The following is a 26,681-nucleotide window of genomic DNA, read 5'->3' as shown; positions in this document are numbered from 1 at the left end:
AAACTAAATGCAAATACATAAATATGTTTTGGGTCGAATCATGGCAGTGATAAGTGTCGCGGACGCGGAGTTTCTAAGTTCGAATCTACTCTGTCGCTACTTCCAAACACAACCCATTTAGACTTGCCTGAAAAAAGTACTGAATTAAAATATTTGTACAGTTTGTAAAAACAAAAATACTTCACTTTTATAATAAAAAAGTAAAATCTTCAGATTTTCATCTATTTAGCAATGTTGCTGACTATTTAGTCAGTGTCAATTGAGTTTTTTCTGGGTTATTATGCCACAATGTAAAAGTAATATTTTCCCCACGTTTCAGCCACCATTTTCATGTACAATTGAATTTCATTTTCAATTGAATTCAAATGAATGCATGCACAAAAATATTTTTTTAACTCACCATCACGCTGCTGCACAGCAGGGGTAGGCAGAGAGAAAAGAACGACACACCTATCTGTCTTTGAAAACAATCTTTGCCTCTTCCACACTTGTAGTCATACATACCCGCCGATCATTCAGACTCCTGACTTGACTACGCCCAAGTATTTGAAATACTTGATCAAGCCCAGTTTTCCTGGTCTTCCTTTGCTTCTATTACCAACCACATTTGCCTCATGAATTTCTTTTACTATTCTTTCTTTGTTCGCCTCCGTAGCGTAATGGTCAGCACGCTCGGCTACCATACTGGAGGTCCCGGGTTCGATTCCCAGGGGGGGTCAAATAAATATAAGTGATTTTTCACTCTTATATTTATTCAATATTACCTTGGACTGGCACCGGAAGTGGAGAGCCGATCACCTTTCCTTCATGTGTTAACGATCAAGATAACACTGCGTTTGTATGACGCAGCGGCCTATGCACCATTAGGGTGCGGATAAGGGTTTTATTATTATTATTATTCTTTCTTCTCTCATTCGATTCACATGCTCAAACCATCTCAACACACCTTTCTTAATTGTATTGATAATGCTTATATCAGCCTTACATTCTTTCCTTATATCACTATTCCAACATCCGTCATACAATGCCATGCCGCATTTCTTTTAAAAATAGGATAAATTTAACTATACAAAATAGTAATAATTTATAATGTGCCTTTTCCTTAAAATACTACTCAAGGGCTTCTGTTTAAGCAGATGTGGATTATGATATGAGAATGATAATGATAGATACAAAAATACATTAAAGAACAACATCATCAATCAGCCGAGTCTGGGAGAGCAGCGAGTGAAGCTGCCATATCATTACGCCTTCTTCTCCATCTTCTTGGGCATGCTCCAGCCAAGATGTTGGACAGAATGCCTCCCCGAGCGATGGTCACGCTGGAGAGCAGCTTGTTTAGCTCCTCTTCATTGTGGATGGCCAACTGCAGATGGCGGGGAGTGATCCTGGTCCAACACATCAATAGCCAGATACTCTATGACGGCGCACTCTCTTGAGCAGCCTTTGGAAACAGCCGACCGGGAATGCAGACCAGCACGATTCAAACGGGACTTCACTTTTATCCTCACATGCAACGGCCTTTCTGCGACCCGAGATGGTGGTGTGTCTCTGAAATTCTCCGATTTTGTAAGGAGTAGGACAGACAGATGCGAGGCGCGTTTTAGGTGCTTCAAATTGCCGCTATGCTCTTGGATCGCCATTGTCAATTGTATACCGTTGTTATATTTTTATTGCAGTCTTACACCACTATGACATTGTATGTATTTGACGGTCATTACGTACCCTTAAGGGATACCACTTAAGATGAGGCACAGATGTGTTTGTTCCGATCAAAATTTTTGGAAATGCAGTATTCTAACTCGGATGTACATTGCTGTATGAATCACTAAAAGAAATTATTGATGCACTTTTCTCAAATAACAGCTAACTTTTAGAACTGTTTAAACTTTTAATGTCCGGCAGAAACTAAATAAATGTTGGAGCGGGCTTATCAGCAGCCTGTTCGTGGGCTCGATAAGCCACTAGGTATATGTGCATAACTAATTATGCCTAAGCGTAGCTGGAAATCATGATACAGGCGCTTCCTTTCTAAAGCGCTCTGAATGAAAGAGGTTGATAAAATTAGTGAGCCTAATGATGAAGAACAGTCCAAATCAATTTTTTTTTAACATAATCCCTCTTTAGCTTTATAATTCCAGAGATTTTTCAGCCTTTTGATTCCTTCCGCGTAGTACAATTTAAGGCAACTCTGCAAAATAACCCTAGGATTCTAACTGAACATCCTCAATGATACAAATCGCTTCCCATAAAGCCATCTTTTCAAATTTGTAAACAAACAACAAAGGACTAAATCAGAAAACAATTTATGAAATTTAGTCATCGTTCTCTTGGATGAACGAACCAGAGCGCTATCGTGATGGAAGAGGATATTTTTGAGTTGCATTGTGGAATTTTAATATTCTCTGGAATGTGGCCTCATTCCGGCATCCACTTCGATGCTCAACCCGAATGCTGTACAACCAACCATGTTTAAATTCTAATGGTCGGGCATGATGAAGAAAGCTCCCAATAAACAGAATCCAACTTGCATTTCCTTTTTTTCATTCTTACTTTTCCTTCCAAAAAGTAATTATGACATTCAGCTCGACCCTTTTTTTTTCTTTAATACGAATCTGAATTACTTCCAATTGATCTCTGAAATTTTAATGGCTGCGTAATAATGGATAATCATAATACAGGTATCATAGGACGAGGAGATATTAATAAGTGATGAACACACCATAGTATTGAACATTAACATTGGGATCGGATGAATTCTGCTCAGCAGATACATGACGTCAAAGCGTGGAAAAAAAAACAATATTTAAACAGGTGTTTCAAAAACTCTGATAGACTAAACCAACGAAAAACATAGTTATGGAACAATTTATTTATTTATTTAGTAAGTTCCTATTTACATTTTTTCAGCAATATCAAATAAACGAAAATGTTTATAATCTGAAAGTTGACAAAATTGTTGCGAAGGAAACTGACCGATCCCGAACCCCTAACCGGGAACGTGAAGTTCGGCCTCGGACCGTTTCCCTCGCAATATAAACTAGATTAATATACTTTTACTATATCATCTACACACTCCTGTACGTCAATTAAAATTATTAAATGTATAGCGCACCACGGAAAGGAGTGTCAACATAGTGCAACAAGGAAACAGCATCTGTAGCGGCGGAGTGGAGCGGCGACTAGGTGAGGGGTAAGTAATAAGATGGCTGAATGTTGCGGCACGTGGACACTGCGAGTAGCGAGCGCGGCGCGCTCACACCGGAGCCTTCTCCACCAGCTTGAACCAGTGCCCGCACTCGCACCGGCGCGTCTGTCCCTGGAACCGCAATATGCATTCTCATTACTACAGACGACATCCATCTTTATAATAATTTCATATTTCCAATTTTATAATTTAAAAAAAAAAATATTATTATAATTTAAAAAACTGGTAACTTTTCATGCAATCTTAAAAAATTAAAACTATGCACAATTAGTTTTACATTAACATTTAGAATTTTAAAACAAAAAATACTAATAACTTTGAAAATGTTGCGCACATCGTTTACAAAGGAAATGATTTTTTAAATTCGCTAGTTCTAAATCATTAATAAAAAATATTTGCCTTTAATTTCCAATCAACAACCTTTTTGGGTAGCATTTTTTGTTGTTGTATAAAATAATATACTTACTTTGTGCAGCCACATCCAGACTATACAGGTAGCATCTTCCTCACCTGAAATTACACATCACACAAGTATTAGTATGCTCGACTCTAGCAAGAGGCGCAGCGGGTTAGGGAAGTTATACACCTGCTTATGGTGGATTGCACTCATCTCAGTGGCAGCAATATGAGCTCCATGCTGAGCAAACTACTGACTGATTTTATTGTAACAGTTAATCAGTCTCTCTTTCAGGATCAACAATAAATAATTTTAAAAAACCCTTACTACCCGATTCAAATAGTGTTAAAAATTAAAAAGATATTGAAACAACGTTTTTTGATAATGTCTCGATAAGACAGAACGCGTCACATTATATATCATTGTATATATTAAAATAAAAGTGAAATTCGATCCAATAATTTTGTTTTATTTTGGATACATTACCAAAAAATTAAAAATGGAGTTCTACCAACTAACTGCATTTACACACATGCAATAGAGGAATTAAATTACATTCCTTAGAAATATTAGAAATTAAAAAGGCAATTAATAATAATTAAATATAATAATAAATAAATACACAAGTAAATGACTTTTCTAAAAGTCCGTTATTAAATATGTTTCCAACCACTCATCATCCCTGATCCCTTTTGACTGTGACAGCCAATCAACACAAAAATAATAATAATTTGAGATCTACCGAAGCACATTTGCCTAACTGTCAAAATATTTTGAATATTGTTAAGTAGATAGTGTTATATTATTAATCAGTCTTCATAAAGAAGCGGTTAGCTTCGAAACCGGTAGACATTATAATTAAGTTATGATAAAATATTTATAGTGATTTTAAAACAAGATACATTTGAATTTTTAAAAAATACCTCTTTTGAAATACCTATATTTAAAGAGCCGACTGGCACTGGTAGCTCGAGAAGTGGTTTTGCATAATGTGAGCAATTAAAATGCACGACCACATATTGTATGGGTGTACCCACACATACTTGTGTGTTTATTGGTGGATTTGGATAAGGGCGGTGATAGTTTCGTCGTAATTTGGTGCTGTATATTATATATTATATGTATGACCCGTCTGGAATGTTCCTTATTTGGAATTTGACCTCGTCGAGTAAACGCGGACAGTGTGAAGTGAGCGTACTAACAGACACAGCCGACAATGCGGGAGTCGAAGGCGGAGGGGATGAGGTTGGGAGCATCCTTGGTGCCGGGCCCGCGCTTCAGGCCCTTCATGTTGAAGGGGTCGTCGTCTCCGCGCGCGATGGCCATCAGCTCGCGCTTCTCCAGTCCCGTGGCGTGCTCCATGGGGTCCGCCATCACTGTAACACAGAACGCAGATTCCAGACTCTCTTCCTGCACTCCCGGCCACACCGTCCCACGGCCACCTACCTACCTGAACCTACCAAACTACATTTTCAACTCCCTTTTTGTACTGTCAAGCTTCTAACATCTTGTTATAACCTGATTTTCTCACTATCAATGTTTTGCGTTAATATTGGTTGATGAAAGTACATTTCTCAAAAAATAAAACAATAAATGTGAAAAAACTTGGTGACAATAAAGGTTATGACATTAAAAGCCCTAAAAAATAAGCTATACATTGAATACTTATTATATTAATGTTTAAGTTATAATATTACATGTCAAATTCATAATTTTCAATCGATAATACTTATTATATGAATGTTAAGTTACAATATTACATGTCAAATTCGTAATTTTCAATCGATTATCTCGGGTAAAAGGTAAAACGATCGAGAAAAAAACTGCCGATAAGATAATAACAAAAATCGAAGACAAAATAAATGATGAGATTATTCTAATGAAATAACCGCAAGGTAACCAAATTAAAGTAAAAATACATTTTATCGATAGCGTTTAATATGATCGCCAAAATTAAGAAAATAATATAGGTTTGTCGGGTTATTACTTTTACATAATATAAACACATTTGGTATTTAACTTGGAAAATTGTTTAAATAAGCGATAAAGAGAAGCTTCTTATGAATATTCTATCAATATTGGGACAGTAAGCTGACTGTAAATGATATAATATATAAAAATGAGATGTGATCAATATTCCGCAGACCTAGACGAACTGACATTACGTAATATATTTTTGACAGGCTATGTAAATAAGGCAGAATGTATTATTTAATGAAGTATTTACGTGTACTTACTTTTATCGGCGAACCCGCGCCGAGCATTTGATATAATTACATTTTTAGAAACAGTATAACGAGCCAGCCTAGCGCACAAGGCAGCCATTTTGAAAGAATTCGGTCGACAGTTGAATTCGCTCAGTTGGCGCAGTGAAGGAATTCAGGCGACCAACACAACTATCTAGATTTCCGCAAAGGAAATGTGCTTTCATAAGGCGACACTGATCAGTGATTCCTCCGTAAATAACGAATTACGTACCTAATTATTCTGGGGTTTGAAAAAAATGGGGATAATAATTTCATAATATTAGTAGAGCAACTAACAAACAAATAAATCGTAAAAAACATTGATAGGAAACTTTTTATTTTATTTATTGGATTAACCCACAAAACCTCTACTTTTAGAGACTTGTCTGCAGGTAGGATAGCAAGGATAGGAAAGGTAAATGTGAAAAATTTATCACAAACACCCAGACAAATTTAAAAAAATCTTTCTTGAATTTAATTTGCACTTGGTGGGTATCGAACCCATTCACCTAGTCTACTTAATTATGCCACGGCACTTGTCTTAATCATTAAATATGAAATCACGCTAAGCTTAAGAAATCTTTTTTTAGATCGTATTATTATCATAATTGTTATTATTATATGATAATTTTAACCCTTATTCACACCTAATGGTGCGTATGATACTGCATCGTATAAATACATAATTTTATTGACCGTTCATCACATGAAAGGAAGGTTATCAGTCCTGTGCTAGGATATTAGGCTAGGTTATAAATATAAAAAGAATATTATTGTGAATTATCATATTTTTCCCCCTCTGGGTATGAAACCCGGGACTCCTAACTCTTAATTAAACGCACCAGCCATGAGTATAAAAATATCATCTACTCCTTTTTTATATTAAAGATTTCGTTCTTATAATAAATTTTAAGAATATGTATCTCATTTTCTTCAATTATTATTAATAATTTTAAAACATAATTTGACATCTCACCATAGATGAAAAAGAATATAGAAGTTTGGGTATTTACAGGGCTTACGACCCGTCATAGGCTGGTTTATTTGACCACTCTATACATGTGTATTATTCACCACTTCACCCATGATTGACAACCACACTACTAAAAAAAATGAAAATAGTTTATATATCATAAATGTATTTCATACCGCGTTTCATGTGTGAGTTCACGACGGCATTTATGGTCAATTTGAGTACGGACAATAATTAAAAATGTTTTACTTTACATTTCTAATACATACACATATTGCACATGATAATCATTTCTTTTTTTTCTGTAATATGTCTTGGATGATTAAAATTAATTATTATTTGAAAACGTTTATTTAAGTAGTTATGAAAAGTAATTCTGATTCTACCATCAAAATGAAGGATTCGTTTTTTTGTAACGCCATTGTAATTTTATTTTAGAATTTAATTTTCCCGGCAGTTTTATGATCGAATTCTTACTTCAGCTACGCACCGGAGGATGGCGCTAAAAGCCACCGAGACTTTTTATGGTGCAGAATCGTAAATAATCTATGGCGAATAGGAGTTGCATACTCGATTCTACGAGTTAATATTTTCTAGAAAGTGGCATGTCGGGTTTTGTGGTCCTTTTATTTGATGAAATTTTACCGTTTATTTAGTGAATTCTGCTAGTGATTGTTGATTCCGAGTGTCATAAAAGCAATATATTGTGCAAATGATTCGACTTCTGTTTGTTGTGAAATAAGCCATTGTTATTGTTCTGAGTTGTATGGTTTTCCCAATTTGGTAAGTCTGCCATTTCTAAATAGACGATAAATGTCATTTATATTTAATGGAATAATTCAATTTATCACATGATAAACCCATAATCTGAACTATGTTTCATATTATTTAGTAAAAAATACATAAGCTAGTCCCATGTAATTACATATTTTTCTTGTGAATTTCCTGGAAGTTTTCAATGACTCCTTTTTTATATTTTATACAATAACTTATACGTATAATGTTTTCAGGTATTAAAGATTTGTATTTTGTTTAAATTTGAACAATTTCATAATCATTTGACATAATTGTCAATAGTTATTGCGTTACCCTTTCACTATAATAAATCATTATTTTCAGTTTTCTTCTTTGATTAAATTATTAACGAAGGAAGCGTGGACACGATTCATTCATTATTAAACAATTATTCTAGATACATTATTCCTGATAAAGATACTAATCTTAGTAAATCCGAGTTTATGAATGATTCGCGTGTTAGTCATCTTCGGGTGAATGTGTACCGAGCGGGTACATTCTGAGTGCACGCGCACCGAACGACCCTGGTAACGGGACTACACAATAGAACAGGGGTGCTTACGGAGAATGTCTTGTATTATTGTTGCGAAACCATTTTGTTCGTAGTATACGAAACACTTTATGAATGTGTATATCAACGAATTATTTGTGGTATTTAGTGATTTTGTCCAATGTTTGTCCTTATACAGTAATGAAAAGTCCACACAAAAAAAAGAGATTAATCGGGTTGTAGTTATCGATGTCGTCCGATTTAAAATAATAATTTTCGCCTAGTAAATTTTCGGCGTCCAGAACCCTTTTTCTAAAAAATGGAGCTAAACGAAAGTTTAAATATGAAGATTGGCGACGATTCGTTATGATTACCGGGATTTATAACGATAATTTGTGCCCGTAAAATGTACAGTATTTAATGATTGTGACTGCAATGAATTATATATGATGAATCTGCTTTTCTATCGGTTAATTCGAGATTACATCACCTGTAATTTATTGCAGTATATGTTATCTCTCGAATAAGAAGGATATCGGCGCATGTATCGTAGTAAAATATGTTTTAACCCTTATTATTATTATTATTGTTTTCATTCATTGTGTGTATGAATATTTTCAATTTCAACCGTGTCCAGTGCTCACTTTTACTATCCCTGATGAGGACGTCGAGTTTAACATAATATTTAATACGGCGAACAGGACAACGTATGTAGTTAGGTCATTTCTACACTTTGATTGTCCACTTGTCGCGGTTCTCAGAACACCTCATGACAGAGTCAATTATATATTAATTTATTAATATTTATCACAACTTTTATAAAAGTCTATCCAATATTTAATATCAAGTTACTTATATACTTACATGTACCTAAATACACACACATATATATATATATATATATATATATATATATATATATATATATATATATATATATATATATATATATATATATATATATATATGTATATATATATATATATATATATATATATATATATATATATATATATATATATATATATATATATATATATATATATATATATTTCCTCTTCCGTTTTTTTTTGTATAATTTGTAGATAGCGATCACTTTGTAAAATACCGAATGGTTTTCTTTTCCATTAATAATAATAAATTTGAATAATTAATATAGCGCCATTTTCGTAAGATACCTCAAGGGCGCTTAAATTGATTGATTTTGTTACTAATGTGTGTAAATAACTGTTTATCATTTATGGATACTAAGCTTAAGATATTAATATTTTTCTTCTTTTCGCTTTTAAACTTGTGATAAATTAAATTGTTATATGGTAGTTTTATTTTTCGTTGTAAAACTTTTCATGAATTTGATTGAAGACCCCGATGACATCTGCTTGAATCACAGATTATTTGCTTTTTAATTAGTGTATTTTTATTATTATCGTGTATTTTTTAATATTGATTCATTCATAATTGTTCGGGCCGGCATCAAATTTTTGGGTCGTTTCAAATTCGCTGCTCCTGCCTCATCAGGATCTGGACGAACGGAAATGCTCACATCTAAATATCAAATGGTACGGATGTCTAATCATTGGCAGAATGGTAAACCTTGCAAAAGTGATCACTTAAGCTAGCTGATGGCAGGTCCTACGCCCGAGACATCCACATTTCCTTTGCCTTTGTTAAGGTACCTAAACAAACTAACTAACCTGATGGTTCGCGGCAGGGGTAGGCAAAGAGAATAGAACGCCACACCACTCTGTCCTTGCAAACATTCTTCGCCTCTTCCACGTTCATGCATCTCCTCATACACACCCGCCGATTGTTTCGACTCCTAACCTGACCACTTTCAAGATATTGGCATACTTGATCGTGCCAAGTTTTTCTCGGTCTTCCTCTGCTCCTTTTTCTAATTACATTCGCCTTATAAATTGTTTTACCGTTCTTTCTTCACTCATTCGTTCTACATGTCCAAACCGTCTCAACAAACCTTTCTTTGGTTGATAATGCTTGTCTCAGCTTTGCATTTCTTTTTCTGAGAGATCGCATTTCGACTGCATTCAGTCTGCTTTCATCGTTGTTTTGCCAACTCCTTCCTTTTTGTTAAGGCACCTATAAAATGATATTTGCCATATCGTAGTGAGTGTGTTTCTGATCTCAGCGGTTCCAGTACCTAATTGTTATTAAAAACTCACGAATCAATCAATTTCAATCTGTTGTGAATTTAAATTTACCTCATTGACGCAGTCGTCATTTGTTATTTTTTGTTGAAATTCTGCCACCAATCTCGGTAACTAACCACAAGCGTGCGTTGTGCGTTGTGATTCATCATTTGCGGTTGACTAAAGTTTATATATTTAGTGTACCTTTTAAAAAAAAAAATATATAGTTTCAAGAATTTTTAAATAAATTAATTCATTTGCTAGACATTTCTACTTTCGACAATCTTAAAATTAGTTACGCTGTTCTCTCCAACAGACTAAGCTCTTGTGCTTGGAGTGGGACCTGCACTCATTGTTTATTGTTTACCTAATAATAAATATAAAATTACTTCATTCAAATCGACTTAGATTTTTTAACTATTGACGAATCATTAGCATATATTGTACATCACGCCGGCTTTTAATGATAAAGTCGGAATGCAAAAAGCGAACACTAATGTAGTCACAATTTTGTCATAATTTGCATGGGATTATTCAGAAATATACTGCACCTCAATACTGATTCAAGTAATGGATGCTTCCTACCTTATCCACGTATTTCGTTAGATTTTATTCTTTATCTCGTATAAGACTCATACTTAGTTGATGTGTCATATTGGCCATTGTATGATCTCGGGTACGGGCCGAGACCGGTGATGATTCGTTAACTAAGATCTAAGCCAAATGTTCCCAAAGTGGGCCTCCTGCCCCCCCAGGGGGGCCTGGAGAGAGCTGAGGGGGTAATTCTGGCCCTGGGGCAGTAGGGGAGCCCTAGTAAGCACACAAGGGGTCATGAGGTGCTAAAATTTATATCCTTATAGGATATAAAAAATCTGTTTTTTCTCGATTTTCATACCCATCTATACCAAAAGTTTTTTTAATTAAAATCATCTTAAAAATAAATATCTATGATTTTATGATATTTCAAATCGTATCGCTCACTCCTTTTAACAACGTCAAATATCTTTTTTTTTCAGGAGATCGTTTTTAAAGTTTAAAAATATAATAAATTGTATTAGAAATAAATATCAAGACACTTATTGAACTTTTACTGTGCAACAGATCTTTTTAGCTAAAACCCGACTGTTTTTTCTCCATTTGAAAAATATTTAGTTTTTTTAAAAAATACTTACATAATACCTTTTCTTCAAAATGCAAAAACAACACTTTCTGTCCTGTAGCGGGTAAATATTAAGTTAAAAATATGCCGCTTTTGCTGGGATATAGTACATTTTATGGGCATTCCGAAAAAAATGCATAACTGAAAATTGTTGATTTCTGATATATGACGTTGTTGAAAGGAGTGAGCGATATGCGTACACACGTGGTTCATGAATCGACCGCTAGATGCCTATGACGGTCGGTCGACAAGTAGGTACCAAGACGTAACCTGAAAACTATTAAATAACCTATGAAAAATGACACTAGAACTAAATATGGAAAAAATAAAGTTCACAAAATTATTTAATTTAAAAGAGGTAAATTTCAAACGATGCTTCAAAATAATTTCATTTCAAGTTACCACGATTTTATAAACATTGTGGATTCAAGGTTTTTATTGATATTTCGATAGAGGCAATAAAACTAGATTCTTTACATAAATTATTAAAACATACAAAGCGCCATTTAAATGATTTTAACGAAAACGGCGCTGTATAAATTGGGCATTGCTGCGATTGTTATCGTGGCGTTAAATTCAGTATTTGTGTACATGCTCAAATATTATATTCCTTCGAAATATCTGTCTAGTAGTGAATTTTGGCAACAAATAATTTCCATTATTATTTAATAATTCTTAGCCTGGCAACACCAGCCTATCTAGTATTGTCCCCACTCGTTCGACTTTTCCATTGAGCAGTAAAATGTTGCCTGTATTATTGCTCCTCCCATTTCATTTATTACATTATGACGAGTTTCTTTCTGCTCAGCGCCTCGCGTCTAGAGCGAGCGAGTAGTATGTTGCTCGCAACCGTAGATTGCCGTGAAGTTGGCGAGAGAGCGCGCAACATAATCAACTTTTTATTACACTTTGAAAATAATAATAATTGACAATTATTTTTATTATATACGTGATCGTACTTATGTTTGTCGATTTTTTATGGAAAGCATAAGTTTATTTTATAATTTTAATTTTATTCAGTTCTTACTTTGACTCGCACGAACGACATTGCACATGTAGTATTATTGTTTTGTTTAGTTTAGTTCGGTAATGCGTGGAGGCGGACGCGTGTGAGCCTCTATAATTTTAAAATCCGTTTATGATTTATTTTATTAATTTAAGTTTTTTACACTCGAGTTTATTGAATTTAAATAAAATAATTGTGGCGCAATTCGTTAGTTTGGTTTTCGTTGAAGTTCGCGAAGGTGATAAATTCGAGTGATATGCTGGTTCTTCTGGTTTTTGTGACGTGATTTATTTTATATCTATTTTTATTATCTGACGAGTGATAGAGTGCCTATTCATTTATATTGTGGTTTATTGGATCAGTTGAAATTAGTAAAATTCAAAATGTTCAGGTAAACAAAATATGAAATTTAAGTTTTATATAGACATTTCAAAATTACAACTTTGTACTATAGTATTTTCCACATGAATTTTACTTGACCAAGTTGTAACCGACATCATTACCAGTCTGATGATGTCGGTTACGACTAAACCGGCTGCTGGTCAAATACAATTCGTGTGGAAAATACTACATAGTTGTTATTTTATTCTATAAAATGTTAAATATAATTTTGCGCATATTTTATCATAAATGTGGTGGTGGTTTACCAATATATATATTAGGTTTCAATTTATTTATTTATTATTATTAGATTTAAAAAAAAACTCATTTCTGTTACCCATTTCCTGCAGTGCACGGGAAACTGAAATAATTGATTGAATTTGATCGCAAATTGCACTACAACAAGGTGACAAGTCTTCGACTTCGGACATTCAGGGCAACTTCGATATTATTTTATATGTGATTATGTAGAAAATAAATGACTATGTCGGGAATCGGGCCAGGTCCAAGATTCCACAGGGAAGTCAACGCGTTGACTTCACTTATTTTATTTATTTAAAAACATATTACATACATAAGTTATATATACGTTTAATATTCCCGATGAGTAATTTCTATTTCTCATTTTGGGACATGGGATTAAGCTTAACAAGACTGGAACACAAATAATAAATTAACAAAAAAGAGTCGTAACAATCGGCGGGTGTGTATGAGGAGATGAATGAACGTGGAAGAGGCGAAGAATGTTTGCAAAGACAGAGTGGTGTGGCTTTCTATTCTCTCTGCCTACCCCTACGGCGAAGCGGGGTGATGGTTAGTTAGTTAGTTAGTAAAAAAGTTTTTTTTTTAAATAACCAAAACTAATACTAATACTTGGCAAAATATAAAAACAATAAACAGGTATAATAAATAGGCACAAGAAGCACATTTAAAAGAAATAAATGAGAAAAACATAAGGTAAGAATCATATTTCAAATAAACAAATGAGAAAATATAACAAATGAGAAAATATAAAAAAACATAAGGTAAAAACAAAATAAGAAAATATGACTTATCACTTGTATGACTAATTTTGAAAAGACTGGCATTTTTGAGCGGGTTATCGATAAGTATTGTCAGGGAGATGATGATACTCCAACAAAATTACAGATATATTTGTTTTAAACTGAATAGATGTGAGGTTTAATTTATACACACTGTGTAGTTAAAGCGTTATCTATTCTCTGTAATCCACCACAGGGACACGTTGTGAACCGTATCCAGATACGAGGTGAACTGTGCAAGCCTCTTCGGTTCTACAGCTGAAAACAATGATGGACTTTGAGTTTTAAAAATTACAGTAAACCCTCCTATAATGCTAAGACAGGTACCGCATTATCGGAGGGGGCGTTATAAGAAAGTTAATGTTTTAAAATTGTATTTGAATTTTAAATGATCCATTACAGTCATTTTCGCTAGTTAAACTAACAAATACATTAACCCATAAAAAATAAAATTCCCTAAGATAAAGGGGTTCCTATGTCAACGTTGTAGGGGGTTTACTGTACTTTTGGCATGCACAGTATTTATGTAAATATATTGAAAACCTATTTTTTTCTGACAACCTTAATTTTGGCTTGGATTATTGGACAAGTTAAAATGAAAAACTTAGTACGGTTCCGCTCTTGTTCAATTATTTACCTAATGAATGAAAGCACTAATTAGTGAACTGGGAAATGAATTTATAAAATACTATACATACATATTATTTTGTGTACCCAAAATGGCAACTTCAGATCGATCCGAAATATTAATAAAATTCAAATTAAAAGATATACACGAATACTCGGTTTGTCGGCTACCGACTAGTCGACCATTTTTAAACCAACTATTTTTAAACAGGTACTTCTCATATATATATATATATATATATATATATATATATATATATATATATATATATATATATATATATATATATATATATATATATATATATATATATATATATATATATATATATATATATATATATATATATATATATATATATATATATATATATATATATATATATATATATATATATATATATATATATATATATATATATATATATATATATATATATATATATATATATATATATATATATATATATATATATGTATATGTATATGTATATGTATATGTATATGTATATGTATATGTATATGTATGTATATATGTATATATGTATACATGTATACATGTATACATGTATACATGTATACATGTATACATGTATATATGTATATATGTATATATGTATATATACATATATAAAATTCCAGTCCATTTAGTTTTTTTTAAGTTCTCGCATCAAAAGTGTTTCACACAAGTATTTATACTTAAAATGCTAAGTCCAGGTCAACAAGTTTGGCCGCCGAGTGGCGAGGGATCAACCATTGTCTGTTGTCATCCAATTAACATAAATATTATTCATAATGTACGCATAAATTGATATGCGTATAATAGCAGGGCAGAGGCCTGCGGTGGCTGCGTCCAGTACAGAATGTGTCAATTACAACAACTCATTATCTAGTGATAAACATAACATATTAGATAGAGATCTATCTGAAAGACGTACATAATATATTATTCTTATTTTTTAATTAGTTAATGATAACTCAAAACACATTTTAAAAACGGATTATGTATCTACCAAAATAAAATAATGCCAATTTCTCTTAAAAGAACGGTAAAAGTACATTTTTTATTATTTATCTTTTCTTTAAGTCGTTAAAATCGCCTCCTTAAATTTTGAAACTAACAGAATCGCGTAGGAATGAGAAATTCAAATGTCTTCATTCCAAGTATTGTGACATCGGCAACAAGTGCAGATGATAGTGCCAACTGTTAGTCACTGCCGTCGGACTTGGTGGAATTATTGCCTCAAATAGTTGGCACGCAGCTCTCCTTTGTGTCGCATCGTGTAGTCCTACCAGCGAACCGGGCATCCCCTCCGATGGACCATTTACTTGATCGTTAATTTTGCAAAGACAATGTAATCAATTCTAGGCTCCCGGAGCGGAATATCTTTGATAGGATTCTGATTATGTAATTGATTGAGCTCAGGATGACTGACGTGAATGCTATACGGAGAAGCATAGTAGGTAGAAAAATAAGAATAGTACCATTGGTTAGGGCACTCTGGGTTACATATCCGTACTTGATATAAGAATGATAATTACACTTAGGGAAAAAAAACCCATATACTTATTGAAGTGGATTTCATGAAAAATATTACGTATTTTCATAAAATATCATATTACATTTGGTGATATCTTACCCATCGACTAGCCGTTTTTAAATGGGTTTATATCTCATAAAACACTGGTGATTCCTGTTTGCTTCCCATCTTGTTATTCGTTGTTATGTAACTTGTTATGCAACAAACTGCATCGACCGAATACTGAATGCAGTCTGAATGGCTTCGAGAGACTTTGCTGGGAGAAGTATAGTTTTCGTCATGTATCAGAAGTGCCCGACTCACAGTGACTAGTAACCAGTCACACGACTGTGGAGTGATTTTGGTATGCACAGCTGAAAGTTATTCAACACGTTATTTAATTTATTTTTGGAAGCAACTCATTCACCTTCGTTCAATAAATAAAATGATTCTATTGAATACATATGTATCTAGACCCGTCTGTTCATTTTGAATCCACAGCACATATAATATCTAATAAATATCATCGTTCTCGATTTTGCCCACTTCCCTCTGTTGAATCGATCTGAAATTTCTTGTATATTATTGCTTGAAATTTCTTTCAAAATTTTCAAAATCGTGGAAGAAATAAAATAAATACATCGTTATTTGACTATAAATACGCCATCATTCGATATGGTTTACTAATTGACTTATTTCTGCGAGTACTGAGCAATCGTTGCCATATAGGATCGGTGCTTCATTCGCAAACCGGTTAGCGTTTGGTAAATTGTGCTTTACAGTAGATACTTATATAAATAGTTGTTTGAATAAATTATATATCATTATTATTATCTCGTATTTGAGAGGATTGCCAAAAATATACGCGCGCCATTTTGTCGTTTTTATTATGATAGGCATCTTCAAGGCAAACCATTGGCGTTTATTCGAATGAGAGGATACAAAGTGCCTCTACAACGTGTTCTCGACAGTAACTTTATGACGGTATCAAGTCCATTATTTAGTTAAAGTTACCACAATATGTTATAAGTCGGTAAATATGTACCACATTCGCCGAAGTTTCAATTTCGCTGTTATAAAACTTGCGTTTTCAAATAATTGTATTTGAATAAATATACCGACGTCTATACAATAGGGAAAAGAGTATTATTATAATAAAATGACAACATCTACGCCTAGTTATGAATTACTATCAGGACGTCTGATACATCTATCTGTTTTTAACAAGGTGTGTCCCAAAAGTCAAGAAATATATATTTTTTGCCTTACTTCTTCCGGCCTTAGCGTGTTTCATCTGGTGGTTGGGTGAGGTGGTTGCACCAAAGCTCTATTTGCTGTGGGCATCGGTAGAATCAGGATAACTGATTCAGTGCGTGCACCCTTGTTCCGAGACCACGCCACTACGCGCGATGGCGGAACAATGTTGGGCGATCAAATTTTGCACAAAAGTCGACAAAAAACTGCTGAAACTCTCGAATCGCTCAAGCAAGCCTACGGGGAGTCTGCTCCATCGTATGTGCAAGTTCCAAGGTGGGTGAAGAAATTCAAGGGGAGCCAGGAAGGGGTGGACGATGACCTCCGCACTGGCCAACAACGAACCAAACCGATAAAAATGTGACTCGTGTACGTGGTTTGTTGAATTCTGACTGTCGAATTAGCGTCCGTTTTTGTCTGACATCTAATCTGCTTTCATGTTCGACCCTTCGAAGGAGCTCTTAAATATCTTGGATCGATCTGGTAATCCTAGTAGCGCGATGATTCGTCACTAAATGCTACCCTACAATCCAGTATCGTAGCACTAATGTAAGTAGCCGGATCTTACATCTGCAGTAGTGATTGGGAGCCATTACGAACCTATTTGCTTATAGTATATTTGTGTTCGTTTGGACTCATTTTCTTATCGCTTATCACTTGTTCAACGTTCCAACGGTGGCATTTCTTAAAAAGAATTATTTTCAGATAACCTACATTACTCAATATTCTCTCCATTTATCATGGCAACTTTTTATATTTTTATCTTGGTATAATTATGGAAAAATCCGATTATTTATTTGTATGAAATTAGACATTAAGTTAGCTCAGTTAATCCTACTGCATGTGTGAATCAATTTTGGCGTCTGTATACTATGTCAAGATGATCCACACTGCTAATGCCATGCTATACAGCTATACTGTACACTGTACTAATGAATTGTGATTATTTATTTCATACAGTTGTGTAACGTTTAATAATTTTTCGCTCTTTGTCGTATTAAGTATCATAAAAAATATATATTTTTGTAGCAATATGTAATTAAATATGACTCATATAATACCGATATTTTGCTTCAAAAATTGTTTGTCATTCGTCAATTTTTATTGAACTTCTGAGTGACTTTTATTTGGTCATTAAAGAATATTATTTTTTATTTCAACTAAAGTTTAAATTATGTTTATTTTTTATTTCACTTATTTTCTCATTGGACCATAATTATTGCTTCTAAAATTGTAAAATATTCCAGAACATGTAACTGTCTATATTTAATAGCTGAGATACTCGTTACAGTCAAAGAAACACACAAACCCAACAGCGGGCCTTTTGTAAAAAAAACGCACTGATTACTTAGTTCGATTACAAAATAACGACAACAAAAAATTCTACATACACTTTTTCAATTTCCTCTAAATAATAATTTAAAAAAAAAACAGTTGAAAAAAGTTACGAATCCGGCGTTATGGAGTGTATTCTTTGAGAAAAAAGACCCTTGTTTTGATGAATTTAAAATAGTTGGTTATGTTAGAATCAGGGCCGACTGCTATCCACTGCTAGTCACCGGTCGTCGGTCGCTGGCGAGGCTAAAAATTGCTACAATCAATGTTCTAGGAAGTGACTAATTTAAGGTTATTTTGGCCACTACGTCAGGGGGCCATTACACTCGGTGTAACAATTATTGTTTTCAAACTACTAACAACATCATTCATTAGATAATTTCTCAAGTAAGAGATCTTTTCATTTGAAAGATAATCAAAATTAATTTGCGTCCGGCTTGCGTAATTCATTTGCGTCGCTTAGTTAAAAAGAAAACTTTTATAAGGAACAAATCTTATTTATAATAGTTTCTTTTTCTTTTTGAAGATATTGCTTAATAACATCCAGCCCGCTAATGTACATACCTACGATAAGTTAAATGGGGTTATGTTGAAGCAGCCATTTTTGGCACAAGCAATATGCGAAAGTGACAGAGAGTCAATGTTTGTACATTGATTGATTGATTGTTTTTTTAGTAGTTTGATCTGGAATCACGCTTTCAATCTATTAAAAAACGTGCTCGCAACAGCCGCGAACTCACTGCGTCCCACTACGTGATCGCTATAGACGGAGCGCGAACCGTTGCACGCTCGGAGCGCTACTCGCTCGCGACTGTGGTGTACACGCGGCCTTACGTTTTGGGATCCCAACTAAACTAACAAACCATCACGTCGCTTCACTGCAGAGAATAGAACGCCATACCACTCTGTCTTTGCAAACATTCTTCGCCTCTACCATATTCACGGATCTCATACATTGCCGCCGATTATTTCGACTCCTGACCCTCTAATAACGAGTACCTCTCAAAACGAGTAATTAGCATTGAGACCAAAAAAGTGAAAAAGTTGCTCCCTTAACGACTGACGTTTCGCATAACGAGTAACAGAGAAAGGGCAAGTCCCCTTTTCACGACATTAACTCGTGAGCCGGGATTTCCGCGCCAGTGAAAACAAAAATCTTTCGCTCAACGAGTAAGATTCTGGAAATACATAATTATGCTCGTTACGAGAGGTTTCAGTGTAGTTGACATGCCTAATGGTACCAAGTTTTCCTCTGTATCTTATTGTATATCGACCTGCAGGTTTTACGATAATTCTTTTCTTATAAAGTTACATTTAATGGTGGGGACTGACCGGAGTCATTTCGTCGTAACGCAACACGTTACGATGCGAGCATTCGTATAGTCAGTACAGCGAGCCGAGTACTCCATCCTATGTTCGGATGCTCGCCGCGAATGTTACGTTACGACGAAATGCTCTGGTCAGTAAATACAAAATAAATAAATTTGGATAATTTAAATAGCGCCATTTTCGTAAATTACTACCTCAAGGGCGCTAAACTGATAATTTAAAGTCAATCGTCTACGTTTCTATTTCCTTAAATATTAATTAATAGAAAACACGTTTCATAGTTATGTAGTACGTATGATTGAATCGATTAAGTAATGCATCGCCTTGAAGCGGCTGGTTCGGTGTTCGGGGGCCGCCTCCTTCGGTCCGATTTCTTCCTCTCGGGTCGTTGACTCGTTCTTAAACTGGACTGGGTAATAATGAGAAGAAAGCGCGGAGGTGCGCAGCGTCCAGCCTGTCCCGGACCCGAACCACCCGTCGGCGTCGCTCGCGCACCCACTGGCCTTCTCTCAGCTTCATCCAACGCCAATGCACTCTTACGACAAGTCTCACTCTCGAGGGTATAAGATGTAAACAGCGATAGTTTAAACCCCTACTGATTACTAATCAAGGTCTAACGCGTAACGTTTTCCAGATTTCTTGAATCCTGAATGATTTGATGAATCCTGATTCTGATCCAAGCTGTTTCGGAGAGAACGGAAAGGCAACTCGCATTGATGTATAATAATTGCATTTCCATAGGAGGCTTTGCGGTAATACTCGTATTTTACGAAAATGGCGCTCTGGAAATGGACAAAAATTATAATAATATCTCTATAAAAAAAGTCCATATCCCTAATTTATTTTCAATATTCCGCTTCTTCTTCTGATCGTTATTCGCAACTAATGATGCATAAGGTACTGGGTCTGATCGATGCAATGTTTACGATGGTCTGTCCTTCAAATAACGGTCCAGAAATATAAATAATTAAAATTTAGTATTTTTTATACCTCATTTATTGAAAGGTGCAATTTCCATAGGTAAGACGAAAACATAACATTACTCTAATTTATTATTTCAAAATTGCCGTCTCGAGTGTTCATTGTTTACTAGTTAATTATAATTTTAAAAAAAAATCATGGTATTGATTTTACAATTGGAATTTCAATAATATATACAACTTTAGTACACGTTTAACAATGACAAATGACCTTGCGAGTAGGAAGAGTGAAGGTTCCAAATAAACGCAAGAGCAGTTTAGCGCTTATTGCATAGGATCGCCATTTGAAGTCTAGGTTCGACTGACTTGTATATGATTGTTGAATAACTCGTTTATTTCACGACCATTCGCCTTGTTTACACGTGTTTCAACTCTTCACCGCGTGAATAAGAATTCTCAACATTTTGAGTTTATAATCTTGAGCTTTCCTCATCCCAACATAGATGTCTCTAGTAACTCTCGCACACTTTGTTTCGAGTTTGATCAATATATCTAGGAGTTTCAAGAATGAGAGTAGGGTGGTTGTCAATCATGGGTAGAATTGGCGAATGTTACACGTGTGTAAAATGATCATTTAAACCAGCCTATGACGGTTGTAAGCCCTGTAAATGCCCAGACTTCCTTATTCTTCTTTATCTATGTCGAGATGTCTTTTGTGTAGTCCACAAAAGTGTGTCGATCCCAGCTCCGAGTTGCTCCGAGCTCCGGTGTGGCGGTCACTTGATATTTATTTATTTGATTGGACGAGCGTGTCTCGTGTCCCGTGCCCTACGCGCGGGTTGTAGTGCAAGTACTAAGTAGCACGCACTCGTCCTGGCACCGCTCTTCAGTAGGTACAGATTGCAAAGCGTGGGACATGCCATTCCGTTGTATTGAGCACACATCTAAATTGGACTTAATCGTACGTATATATGCACATATAATATTATATTTTCTTCTTCTTGCACGCTTAGTAGTTTCAAAGTGACACACGCTGGGTCCGAGACTACTCCTCTACGTGTACAATTTTATGTTTATATATGTACATATATATTTACTGATTAAACTTATTGTACATAATAAATGAATACTAGCGGACTTATTGCCAAGAAGCTATGTCTTCCAACCGACATAAAACAGACTAGTGATACGGGTCAAGTTTGTACTACATGTAGACCTGAAAATTTCACCATATTTTTTGAGAAAAATGGAGTTACTTCTTGCCAATGTGGTAGTTTTTTTTTAAGTGGTATTATTATGTCCGACTCCGTAGTGGATTTGTTTGGCTAACGCGGTAGAAGTCCGGGATTCGACTCCCAGGAGGGTCAAAATAAATATAGGTAATTTGTCACTCGAATAATTATTTTACATCATCATTGACTGGCTGATACCTGAAGCGCAGGACTTGCTTTCGTGTGATTGACGATAAAGATAACGTTGCGTCAATACTTTGCGATTCTATATATATATCACTGGGTGCGGTTTAAAGTTAGAAGTAGAATATGAATTTATTGTAGCGATTTTTGTGAAATGTGACATGGGAAAATATTAAAACCTAATTAAAGAAATCGATGCTACCAGAAGGTATTCAAATTGCGTGAGATTTTATCCGCACACATCATTATATAATAATAACGTTTGCTGATAAAATAATAATCTCTAAAGAATAATAAAATTTAAATTCGCGGAAAGATTGATAGATCATTTTATCATACTATTTTTCACTCGAGTTTCTGAAGATAATGATCAACCAAATAAATATGAATGCATATGTAACCTATATACTGACCACTTGTCACCCAAACCAGTATGATTTTCACCTCCTTTCAATGCATAGATTTTCTTTCACAAAAAAGGTAATGTTTTATTTTTAATAGGAAACCTCTCTTACTTAAATCCTAATTTCTTGGACGGATTAATCGGTATGAGGTATTTCCAATGCATAAGATAATAACAGCATCATTATTCATATTCATAAATCCGAACTCGCCCCTTGTTTCCAGGTTAAACCATCATTTTTTATATCTTGTATTTATTTAGGATATTTTTCATATCCTATGTAGTAAATTGCCGTATCTCTGTATCCCTCATCTGCTTTAAATTAGTATAAATGCAGCCTGTTTCGTCACGTCATCGACATTTCCAACAACAATAACTATACATTTGAAATAAATCTATTTTTTTCCACTTTCTCTATGTTTTCCTTTGTTCAAGAAACGTCACTTTGATAGTTGGTTTTGTTATTCATTGCTTGTACACATATGTTCAAATATTTGACTTTTTTCGATCTCTGACCAATATTAGATGAAAAATATAATTTTTCTCTCTGTTAGACATGCGATACCTTTATAAAAAATTATGAAAAAAGATTTTACATAGATTGATCGAAAACGTGTGACAAAATAAAATTTTTGGCAGGTTTGCGTTGTGTTAAAAAAAAATATCGTTGTCCACTTTTATTGAATAGACCTATGTGTGATCGAATTGTTGTTCTAATGATCTAGGTACATCGATAATGCAAGTATATATTCGACATGACACGAATCATTCGAATATCATGACCTGTTATTAGCGACACTTCATCTCATATCTCTATATTTGTCCCCGGAGACTGCTGAAAAAATAAAACTATTAATCAGTAGAGCCATTAGCCTCATTATCATGACCCCACCGAACGTTGATAGCGAAAGCAAAATAAAGGCACTCAATGAAAATGTACAATTGTATGGCGCAACCATTATTTAAAACCCAATACGATGTCGACGACTTTGTATAGAAGGGCTATGTTGTCTCTATGAATAGTCATGTTCGGAGTTTAATGGTCACTCCGAAACCAATTAGTCGTTGGGTTGATCGTATCTTTTGTCTGTTTAGTATTTAGGTATATACTTTTAAATCCGATGTACAGCCACTACATATAGCAATTCTTTTTCGCTATTCTCAGTGCTGATTCTCGAGTTTTGTGCAAGATTTGCCCCCATTCCCCTCGGTCCTACGCTAAGTTAGACGATCCATCCGACTTAGCGAACGATTTCTTTATTCGGTAATGGTGTATCCGTCCAGACGCCAGCCAGCTTCTTGAGACTCAAAGTTTGAAATCTTTTCATGCTTTGATATTTTTTTTCATTTACTGGAAAATAGCTTAAAGTAGGAATGAATCCTTTTTCTGCATTCTGTGGAGTGTATTTTTATTACTGATGCGCTTCAGCCTTCTTCTTGTGTCCAGTATTGAATAAAGGCCTCCCTTTTGGACTTCCACAGTTCTCTGTTGGACGCGACTCTCTTCCGCAGTGCAGGCCCGCCACTCTCCTAATGTCATCGGACCATCTTGTCTGGGGCCTACCCACGCTTCTAGGCTTCCAGTCAAGCGGCTTTTCGTCCATCTATCTACAGACATACGTACCACATGACCTGCCAAGTTCCACTTTAGTTCCGCGATTCTTTGAGCCACATTTACCGATGACGAGCTAGAAAATTGTGTCTTGCAGCTCAAGAAATATAAAACCTCCGTTTTCACGCCATATTCCAAACACATTCAGCATACCTCTTTCTCTTTTTATGCATTACAACGTATTTAAAAATATATGGAATCTGAAGTAGATTGTTCTGTTACTCGCCGTGTTTCTTATTAGTCAAAAACATTTTTATGAAAACGGATAAGAGATGAACAAAGGTGTACTCAGTTCGGAATCCCACCGGCAATTTCAGTACAAAAAATCCTCTCGGCACCCATAGCTGCCTAGCGCCTAGTGCTTAGCGCGCTGCAGGCCTGTTAGTTTGTTGAATGCGTTCAAGTATAGGAGCATGCGAAGGTCGAGTACATTGAATTATTGTGTACTGGATTGCGTTAAATTGAGAGTAGAGTGCGTCACCACAACAGACTTCCTATTTGACTTGTTATATTCTTTATCTTATCAGTTTGTATTTATGGTTAATCTATCAGACGTTGTGTGCATATTTTATCATCAGATGATAATATGTTAAGATATTTTATAAATATTTATTTAAAAGATTTAGAACGTGTCTTCGTGGAAATCAAAGTATAAGAATGTTACCAATTTAAACAGAATGCTCAGTATTAGAGTTTTTTTTCCACGTCTGGAAAAGCCCGTAGAAAAACTTACTATTCTCCGTGAATATCACAAGTACATGTAACCATGATTTCTTAACGTATCTCCTAAAACTAAGTAGGTACTCCAAAACTTGAAAATAGTATCGGTTATTGCTTTTGTGTTTAGTACTTCGTACGAAGTACTAGACACAAAAGATAGTAGTACTTGTGGTAGGTCATACAGGATCCTTCTTATGTATTGAATTTGATTAATTTGAAGCTCGCGTCTAAACTCGCCTAGTAATCAGGATGCTGTCCGCGTCGATGTTTCTATGTACTTTGTACTTGCAAACTCGTCACGCGGTGCGTGTTCTCTCGTCCAGTGGTTTTTTTTTATCGCCCGGACCGGTCAACGTTTGATCATTTTACCGCGACTTGCGGGGGATTTTTTACATTTTAGATTTTGATTAAATAAGTCGTGTTTTTTACTTCGAAGGCATTGTGTCGGCGAGTACTTTGCGTCAATAAGTTCACAACTGAATAATTATTTTTTGTTGATACTTTTTACTATTTATTGGGTTCGATTTTTTCACGTAATTAGTTGGGGACCACTGCTCTAGTATATTTCTACGTAATATTCATAACACATTCTCATGCACCCTAATAAGTAGGCTGATGAGGATCACTCTGTTGAATGTTAAAGATACACGTACCTCATGTAGTTGCCTAGAATTTGGATGTAGAATTTGAAAGATGAATCATACCTTTAAATGGACTTTATAGTTGTACTAATGATCTTTGTATTCTACTAATGGAAACGGTCGGTCCAGTGACAAAGTATTTTTTCCATACAAAAATTGAAGAAGGCTTGTTTTTTTAAAAGTCATTAGTAAAAATGGACCCAACACAATAACATGTAACGTTCGGACGGAATAGCGTAAATTGTTTATTAGATATGCTTGATAAGAATTCGCATCCCATTTGATGAAAATATCATGTCTAATACTTTTGTCTCTTTTTCATCACGTCTTTCTGTAAATATTTGATGAGGACTACATCGAGATGCCGCGATACGGGAATACCTCGCTCGGTTTGTCTTCGGTCAATTCAGTTCAGTCCGGTTGGTTCGCCGACGGGCGAGTAGTTATACTAATGTAAATTCGGTCACCAATGGCTTATATTTAGCGAACCGTAAATCCCACAAGAGAAAATTCGTCCACTTGTTATATTCCCCCGTTTTGTAGAAATGTGACAGCAGAAGTACTACGTAACTTCCGGCAAGCGGTATATTTATGGGGAGTAATGAAATACATATAATGAAATTCATATTTTTGATGGTCATTTTACGGTTATGTCAGTGTTAAAGTAGAAATTGGAAAGTATCTGTTTTAGATAATTCATAATTCGTCAGTCGAGTGTGCCATATCAAGTACTCAATTTGTATCGTAAACTATTCATTTTGAATATAAAATCATCATCGGTGCATATTGATAAAATATACCAAAACTCCGTTTTATCCAGTCATGATATTTTCTGTAAGCTTGTGTTATTCCTCGATAATTTTGGTTTGATAGATATTTTGGCCAACTCAATTATCCGGACTGAGCGAGGTAGACCAGTATGCTTATTTTGTATCTTATCTATATTCTGCAGGCTCGTTCGCTCGTCGAGTGTCGAGTATACCTCGACTGGCGCCTTGCCGTTGATCATAATAATTCGGATTGTCCTCTCCCATCTGAGGTCGGGTCGACCCTCGTCTGA

At 34.8% G+C, this 26,681-nt stretch overlaps 2 protein-coding genes across 3 annotated transcripts in view; one reads left to right on the top strand and one right to left on the bottom strand.

Annotated features, from left to right (window-relative positions):
• Positions 1-2,857: 2,857 nt before the first annotated feature.
• On the bottom strand, positions 2,858-5,950 carry LOC148309241 (cytochrome c oxidase subunit 5B, mitochondrial-like). The gene is made up of 4 exons (XM_088260434.1): positions 5,843-5,950; positions 4,808-4,981; positions 3,675-3,718; positions 2,858-3,319 (listed from the first exon to the last, which is right to left on the bottom strand). Exons 1-4 carry the CDS (start codon positions 5,928-5,930, stop codon positions 3,257-3,259), a joined length of 369 nt encoding a protein of 122 aa, XP_088116560.1. The 5' UTR covers positions 5,931-5,950; the 3' UTR covers positions 2,858-3,256.
• Positions 5,951-7,353: 1,403 nt separating this feature from the next.
• The window catches only part of LOC148309240 (uncharacterized), a 44,610-nt gene continuing 25,282 nt past the window's right edge, over positions 7,354-26,681 (top strand). The window contains exon 1 of one of the 2 annotated variants that reach the window (XM_088260452.1): positions 7,354-7,607. The gene's annotated coding sequence lies outside the window, so the exon portion shown is untranslated. Of the gene's footprint in view, positions 7,608-12,219; positions 12,813-26,681 lie in introns of those variants that run through there. The other variant, XM_088260453.1, reaches the window with a different exon arrangement.

Source organism: Brachycentrus maculatus, unplaced genomic scaffold, assembly GCF_059751285.1.
Source record: "Brachycentrus maculatus isolate JH-2025_06_01 unplaced genomic scaffold, ASM5975128v1 h1tg000136l, whole genome shotgun sequence".
Taxonomy (NCBI): Eukaryota; Metazoa; Arthropoda; class Insecta; order Trichoptera; family Brachycentridae; genus Brachycentrus; species Brachycentrus maculatus.
Note: the sequence above shows the minus strand (reverse complement) of the source record. Positions and strands in the feature narration are given on the sequence as shown.

Excerpts from the sequence above, each read along its gene's own strand:
- LOC148309241 (XM_088260434.1), bottom strand. The coding sequence starts at position 5,930 with ATGGCTGCCTTGTGCGCTAGGCTGGCTCGTTATACTGTTTCTAAAAAT. Across the intron at positions 3,719-4,807 it reads CCGCATTGTCGGCTGTGTCT|GTGAGGAAGATGCTACCTGT; the intron begins GTTAGTACGCTC and ends GTGTAATTTCAG. Across the intron at positions 3,320-3,674 it reads TCTGGATGTGGCTGCACAAA|GGACAGACGCGCCGGTGCGA; the intron begins GTAAGTATATTA and ends TTGCGGTTCCAG.